Below are 8172 nucleotides of genomic sequence, written 5' to 3' on the forward strand. Positions count from 1 at the left end.
TATATGGTATTTATAGACACAGTGATCACCCAAATGAAATTTAAAACAAACTGTCTAACAAGAGTCCGATATACCCCGATATACCCAGCCACCCGATTATATGATATACTCACGATGGCGCTTGGTGGAGAGTGCGGCTATTCACGATGGCGCTTGGTGGAGAGGGAGCCTTCTCTCCGCTGCCTTTTAACTTTGTTTGCTATGGAATGAAATTTTGAAATTAGGGTTCTGGGCGGTATTCGAAGAGAATACATATATGGAAAATCAGCATCACCCAAGATTTTCATGTGAACCCCTAATACTGTGTTTGGATAGTAAGATAAAATGAAAGGAAAGAAAATTAAAAAATTAAAAATAAAATAGAAAGAGAGAAGATTGGTTTAGTTGTTTGGAAGGAGAGAAAAAAATAAGAGAGAAAAATAAATAATTTTATGATAGGTAATTAAGGCAAAATACAAAAAAGAAGCTGAAATTGAAAATATTCTTTCGGATTCGAGTTGATGAAAAAAAAAAGGAGTATCTTGATAAGAGTATTTGATGGAATAGTATCATTAGTTAGTTTTGACTTATTCAAGTTTAGAGTTAATTGTTTGTTTCTGAATAAACTTATTCTTTAGGAATAGGATTCTGTGTTTGATTTATTCCTCCTTAGAAATAGCCATGATCTAGTCATGTAAATCAGGGTCCTTATTTTACTCCCTTTCTATTTCTGTATTGGTTATTTATATGTCATTTAGTTACGTTCAATAAATCAAGCTTGATAGCTACAATCTGGTTTTAACAATGGCATCAGAGCTCACACAAGGGTCTGATCGATAGTAAAAGAAAAAAAAGGGAAGAGAGAAGTTGAGTGAAACACAAAAAGAGAGGAAACAACAAGCCATATCTGACGGCAATAACCTTCTCAGTATTCCGAAGTTCGATGGAGACTATGATCACTGGTCCATGCTAATGGAAAACTTGCTGAGATCAAAGGAGTACTAGAGTTTGGTGGAGCAAGGCTATGAAGAGCCTAAAACGCTGGAGTCACTCACAGGAGCGGAATGTCGAACCTTGAAGGAGAAAAAGCTAAAGGACTTGAAGGCAAAGAATTATCTGTTTCAATCTATTGACAAGAATATTTTGAAAACAATCACCAACAAATCCACCTCCAAAGCACTGTAGGATTCAATGAAGCAAAAATATCAGGGGAATGCTCGAGTTCAACGAGCTCAACTTCAAAGGCTACGGCGGGATTTCGAAATTCTAGAAATGCAAAATGGTGAGTGTGTGAATGATTATATTTCTAGAGTCATGTTAACTGCAAATGACATGAGAGGAGCATGAGAGACCATGGAGGATAGACATATTGTTGAGAAGATTTTGCATACACTGTCTGACAAATACAATTATATTGTATGCTCAATTGAAGAATCCAAGGATATCAATAAAATGACAGTAGATGAACTGCACAGTTCATTGCTTGTTCGTGAATACAAGATTAAACAGAAGGATGTGACTGAACAAGCATTGAAGGTTACAGGAGACAACTAAAATTTTCGAGTTGAGGAACGATTCAGTGACCGAGGCAGAGGGCGTGGAGGACACAGAGGTAGAGGCAGAGGCAGAGCATTCAATAAATCCACAGTTGAGTGTTATCGATGTCACAAGCTGGGACATTTCCAATACGAATGTCCCACCTATGTCAATTATGCAGAAAATGCAAAGCTGGATGATGGAGAAGGGATGCTTCTTATGTCATATGTGGAAATGCAAGGAGCCACACGAGATGAAGTATGGTTTCTGGACTCCGGGTGTAGTAATCACATGAGTGGAGACATGAAATGGTTCACTGAAATTGATAAATCATTCAGACACAGTGTTCAACTGGGAAATGACTCCAAATTGGCTGTCATGGGAAAAGGAAAAATTCGAATGAAAATAGATGGACGGGTTATGGTCGTCACAGAGGTATTTTACATTCCTGATCTTAAATCAAATCTCCTTAGCATTGGTCAGCTTCAAGAACGAAATATATCCATATTAATTAAGAATGGATGTTGTAGCATATATCATGATGTTAGAGGTCTGATCATATGAAATGTGATATCCGCAAATCGTATGTTTGTGCTTCTGGCATCCGTTCACGTTGTCTCAAATGATATATCAAATGAAGCATGCTTCAATGTAACCTCTGAAAATGTCACAAACTTGTGGCATCAAAGGTTTGGACATCTTAACATGAAAGGACTGCGGACTCTTGCCTACAGAAAGATGGTTCAAGGCCTGCTGATACTGAAGAATCAATCCAAGGTGTGCACCATATGTATGAAAGGAAAGCAGCAACGTGATTCTTTTCCCAAATTAAGCACTTGGAGAGCATCCAGACCTCTACAACTAATTCACTCAGACATATGTGGTGCAATTACTCCTGAATCTCACAGTCATAAAAGGTATATAATTACTTTTATAGATGATTATAGCCGAAAAATGTGGTCATACTTTCTACATGCCAAGTCAGAAGCTTTTGATACATTCAAAAGGTTCAAGTCATCAGTTGAGAAGGCAACATGATACAGCATAACTTGTTTACGCACCGACAGAGGTGGAGAGTTTACTTCATCAGAATTCAATGACTGTTGTAGCACCAATGGAATCGCAAGACAGCTCACTGCTGCCTACTCACCACAGCAGAACGGAGTTGCGGAAAGGAGAAACCGAACCTTGATGAATATGGTGCGATGTATGCTTGCAACGCGAGATGTTCCAAAGGAGTATTGCCGGAAGAAGCAAACCTGGCCACTCATGTTTTGAATAAATGTCCAACATCAGCCTTGCCAAACATGACAACCGAAGAAGCTTGGAAAGAAAAGAAACCATCAGTGGTACACCTCAAGGTGTTTGGTTGCATAGGATATGTTCATATTCCTGATGTCACAAGGAAGAAGCTGGATGAGAAGAGCATCAAGTGCGTCTATATGGGAATTAGTGAGGAGTCTAAAGCTTTTCGAATGTATGATCTAGAAACAAAGAAGATCATTATTAGCCGAGATGTAGTTTTTGATGAAATGGAAAAATGGGATTGGAAGAAGTCAGGAGAAACTAACTCTCTTGATCCTATGTGCGAAGAAAATGAAGAGAATCAGGAGAATAAAGATTCAGAAGATGAAGGAGTCAATCTCCCTGAAAAGAGAGTAAGAAGGAAGTCGGTATGGATGACAGACTATGAATCTGGAGCTGGATTGTCCGACGAGGAAAACGAAGAAGTGGAGCAGCTTACCCAGGAGATGCAGCAGCTTGCTATGTTTGTTTCAAACGATCCTGCCACCTTTGAGGAAGCAGCCAAAAGTCAGGTATGGAGGGATGCAATAGCAAATGAGATTGCAGCAATTGAGAAGAATGGAACATGGGAATTAACAGATCTGCCAACATGAGCAAACAAGATTGGTGTTAAGTGGGTATTTAAGACCAAAATGAATGAAAAGGGAGAACTAGACAAATGCAAAACACGTCTTGTTGCGAAAGGATATGTTCAACAAGTTGGAATCAATTATACTGAGGTATTTACGCCCGTGGCAAGATGGGATACAATTCGACTAACTTTGTCCGTTGCCGCTAGTCGAGGATGGATAGTTTATCAACTCGATGTTAAGAGTGCACTCCTACATGGAGAGATAACAGAGGAAGTATACGTGGAACAACCGAAGGGATATGAGGTGACAGGTGAAGAAGATAAAGTGTATAAACTAAAGAAAGCTCTCTATGGGCTTAAACAGGCCCCTCGAGCATGGTTCAGCAAGATAGAATCATACTTTGTCAAGGAAGGCTTTGAACGAAGCACGAGCGATCACACTTTGTTTACAAATAAGGAAGGAGGAGGAGACATTCTTATTGTAAATTTGTATGTATATGACCTCATCTTTACAGGAAATAGTGACAAAATGTTTAAAGAATTCAAGAGCTCAATGAAAAAGGAATTTGAGATGACTGATATGGGATGCATGAGATATTTTCTCGGTGTGGAAGTCACAAAAACTTCAAATGGCATTTTTATTTTAAACAAGATTAAATAAAAAAATCAAGACCCTAAGCAAAGACTACATGTGGTGTCATTTTTTATATCAGAACTTCAAACTAGTAGTACACAAGCATATGATTCGCATTTCATCCATTCATGTCACACTAGTTTTGATATACATTCAGACTTCAAGGATATTTTATGCAACACTATTACTCCAAACAAAATATAATTGTAACATAATAAGTCTATAATTACTCCAAACAAAATTTTATCAATTGAATATAATTATTCCAACACATCATATATTTCTTTAAGCTTCGGTGATATTTAAGGAATATATAATACACTAGACATCTTATATAACTGTTTGAAATTACTTTGTTTCCGTGTTAAAGATACTCATAATATAGATATCTTAGAGAATGTAAGCATACAAAACATATTTTTATTAAAGGAAATTATTATATACTTTCATATTTTATGGATATCCTCAATAGAATTTCAAAACTTCCGACACTTTAGAAAGGAGCAGTTGAAAATTCTAGGACACCTTAAACCTCAAATGTGGCAAATGCTTGGAAACATAAAATCTAAAGGGTGACAATTTCATTCGATAGTGTTGTCAAATCATCTGAAACAATAATAAAGGATGCATTTTCCACACATATTGTTGGAAAATTCCATTAGAGGGATAATGATTATTGTTAGCCTAAAAAATTTAGCGAGACTAAAAACATACTTTTTCAAAGAATTAACCACAACACTGTTGTTTTGGTACTTGCTTAAATAGAGGGATGGTGATTATTTTGAGTTTGGTTCTCCATAATTTATTCTTGGTATTTTATCACTTGTATCTGGATCATCATCATAATTCTTATTTAAAGCACATGTATCAACAAACTATAATCTCCAATATGAATTTCATAAGTTTACTTTTCTTTATTATATTTGATTTTTTGCTCTAGCTTGATCATTTTATTCCATGGCTATTCTTAACACCTTTAATATAGAAAAACAAAGATACATTAGAAAGACCGTAAACATTTGGTATTCTATTGTTATGTGTTTATGAGTTTTAAATTGTGTTCCTCTACCATGTAATCTTGAGTGGATATTGTGCTATAAGCATTGCCAAACCAACAATCTTAAGTCTATATACCTATTACATATCCCTATAATAGCTAAAGAACTTCTAATTAACTAAAGTAAAACTATACAAAATCATAGAAATAACAACACATAAAGAGGAAAAAGCTACAAAATTAACTGCATTGATCTTGAACTTGAAATCTAAAACTAAATATTCAACAAAACTAATTAACTAATTGATATACCTATTGTCTTTGATTTGCAAGTACAGAAGCTAACTCTACAAGGAGTGTACCACCTTCTTTCTTACTAATGTAGTCAACAACTGCTTCCCATAGAGTGGTCACAGATGCAGGTCTTTGTTCTACCAATGAAGAACTATGACTTGAAGTACTACCACTTAAAGAACCAAAATCCATACCATTAAGTCTTGTAGTGATATGTTTAAAAGCAGTAGTAGGAACCACTCCCATGCCCATTGCTCGAACACGACCTGGATGCTCTTTTCCTAATACCTTTATAACAATGTCATTTGAAGAAATTTCATAAGAAGCCTCAAGGTTTTGATTTAAATGACTGTCAATTTTTTCCTACATAAAATACAAATAATCAATGACTATCACTCATTTACATATATCATAAAACAATGAACAAAAACTTAAAACTTATTTGAAAATATAGGTATTAATTTACCCATATCTCATTAGCTTTTTCATTCACATAGCTTCCATCCTTCTTTTTGTGGGTTATATTCCACATTAGACCCCGACCAATAGTCCTACCAGTCTCAACAGTCTAAAAAATTAAAATGTAATGTCATTATGAATCAAACTATTGTTTAAAAAAATTATTCAGATAAATATATTATTAAACATACTAGCTCAATAGTCTAAAAGAATAACACTTAAAATATACAATTATTTAGATAAAGATATTGTTAAAAATACTAGCTCGTGTCTTCTCCTTACCAAAGACTTAACACCACACATATGAGAAAATAGTTGTTTCTTCCTTATTTGTTGGTTTCTCTTACAAAGATCCTAAAAGTGAAAATAATATTACTTTCAATAACAAAAATATTATATATAATAAAATATTCAATATACAATGACAAATGAATTATGTACCACCATTTCTGGTTTTGAGCAATACTCCACAAATAAGGCCAAATGATCTAGAGGAACGTCAACAGGTTTATTTGTGATGATTTCACTTTTGCTCAAAAGTGGGTTATAATTATCTTTCCAAAGATTAATCCTATATTCCTTCCACTTTTTTCCAATTGAAGCCTCAATATACCTTTTAGCTAAATCTTCATGTACCTTGAAACAAAATCGAGGCTACCAAATAAAAAGAATGTTAGTAACATACAATGTTACATATGCAAACTCTCAATAAATATGTAAAATTAAAATTAACTTACCTCAAAAAGAGTTTTCCATTGTTCATCAAAATAATCCCCAAGCATGTCTGACCACTTATCAAAACCTTGAGGAAAAAAGAGACTATTTGTTGCTACTAGTCCACATACTCCAGCAAGCAAACTGGCAGTCTCTCCAATAGGTGAATGAAATTCATCAAACTCCACAATAATAGGCATATTATTTGGCATGCCATTGACATCCTTAGAAATCAAATGAAATTTTTGAATTGTACCATACTCTTTATCTGTAAGATATAAAAGGTTATGTGACTAAAACTAAAAAATATATAATAAAAAATACAACACACTGTTGGTGCAAAGGTAGAATATACGATGAATGGAAATATTCTTATTCAGAGAATGATGGCTACAAAAAGGATTAAAAGTTACAATGATTGACACCCTATTTATAAGCCTCTAACAAACTTAAATATGAATCAAATCTAATATTTAAATCTAATATCTAACAAACTTAAATATGAATCAAATCTAATATTTAAATCTAATATCTAACAAACTTAAATATGAATTAAATCTAATAATTAAATCTAATACCATCCCTTAATTCATATTCCATCAAAACTTGTAACACCAATTCCATCCCTTAATCTGAGAAATTGATCAGTCTTGATAGCTTTCGTCAGAACATCTGCCAACTTCTTCTGAGTGCTGCAGTGTACAACTTCTAACACTCCCCTCTGAACTTGATGTCTCAGAAAATGATACTTGGTCTCAATGTGCTTGCTTCTCCCATGCAACACTGGGTTTCTGGCAAGATTGATTGCAGACTTGTTGTCAATCATCAGCTTCAGAGGTTTGTTTACTTTAATCTTCAGATCCTGCAATAGATTCAGAATCCACACAGTTTGGCATGCAGTAACAGCACCTGCAATGTATTCAGCTTCACAAGTTGACAATGCCACAACAGGTTGCTTCTTGGAACACCAAGAAATGGGACCTCCCAGAAATTTGAATAAGTACCCAGACGTACTTCTTCTGTCAACTCTGTCTCCACACCAATCAGAATCTGAATAACTCAGAAGTTCTGACTCATCCTTTCTTCCAGAAGGAAACAATACTCCATACTTCAGAGTTCCCTTGATATACCTCAGAATCCTGACTGCAGCTTGGTAATGGGACCACTTAGGTTTACTCATGAACCTACTAACCATCCCAACTGAATAGCAAATATCAGGTCTGGTATTGCACAAATACCTCAGGGAACCAACCAACTGTTTGAAGGTTGTAGCGTCCACATCCTTTCCATCAGAGTCAGAATCCAGTTTCTGATTTGTATCAGAAGGTGTGACAGCAATCTTACAATTCTTTAGTTCAAATCTCTTCAGAAGTTCTAATTCATACTTGAGCTGATGCAAAATAATACCTTTCTCAGAGTATCTGAACTCCATCCCTAGAAAGTATGTCATTTTGCCTAGATCAGTCATTTCGAATTCATTCATCAGAACTTTCTTGAACTTGGCTATCTCCTGTTCAGAACTTCCAGTCAGCAGTATATCATCAACATATAAACATACCAGAGTCATATTTCCTTCAGAAGTATGCTGAACATAGACACCGTACTCCATCTCACATTTCTGAAAGCCTTGCTTCTTGAAAAATGAATCAATCTTCTTATTCCAAGCTCTGGGCGCTTGTTTCA

At 35.1% G+C, this 8172-nt stretch overlaps 1 protein-coding gene across 1 annotated transcript; it reads right to left on the bottom strand.

The window, feature by feature from the left end:
* Positions 1–5334: 5334 nt before the first annotated feature.
* Positions 5335–6689, bottom strand: LOC127130781 (uncharacterized). Its single transcript, XM_051059746.1, has 6 exons — positions 6513–6689; positions 6217–6429; positions 6058–6129; positions 5967–5978; positions 5783–5884; positions 5335–5679 (listed from the first exon to the last, which is right to left on the bottom strand). Exons 1-6 carry the CDS (start codon positions 6687–6689, stop codon positions 5335–5337), a joined length of 921 nt encoding a protein of 306 aa, XP_050915703.1.
* Between the last annotated feature and the right edge of the window lie 1483 nt (positions 6690–8172).

Source organism: Lathyrus oleraceus, chromosome 3, assembly GCF_024323335.1.
Source record: "Lathyrus oleraceus cultivar Zhongwan6 chromosome 3, CAAS_Psat_ZW6_1.0, whole genome shotgun sequence".
In the NCBI taxonomy this organism is placed as follows: domain Eukaryota; kingdom Viridiplantae; phylum Streptophyta; class Magnoliopsida; order Fabales; family Fabaceae; genus Lathyrus; species Lathyrus oleraceus.

Coding starts and splice junctions, on each gene's coding strand:
- LOC127130781 (XM_051059746.1), bottom strand. CDS start 6,689: ATGCCTATTATTGTGGAGTTTGATGAATTTCATTCACCTATTGGAGAG. Junction 6,430..6,512: donor AATGGAAAACTCTTTTTGAG/GTAAGTTAATTT, acceptor TTTATTTGGTAG/CCTCGATTTTGTTTCAAGGT. Junction 6,130..6,216: donor GCTCAAAACCAGAAATGGTG/GTACATAATTCA, acceptor TTTCACTTTTAG/GATCTTTGTAAGAGAAACCA.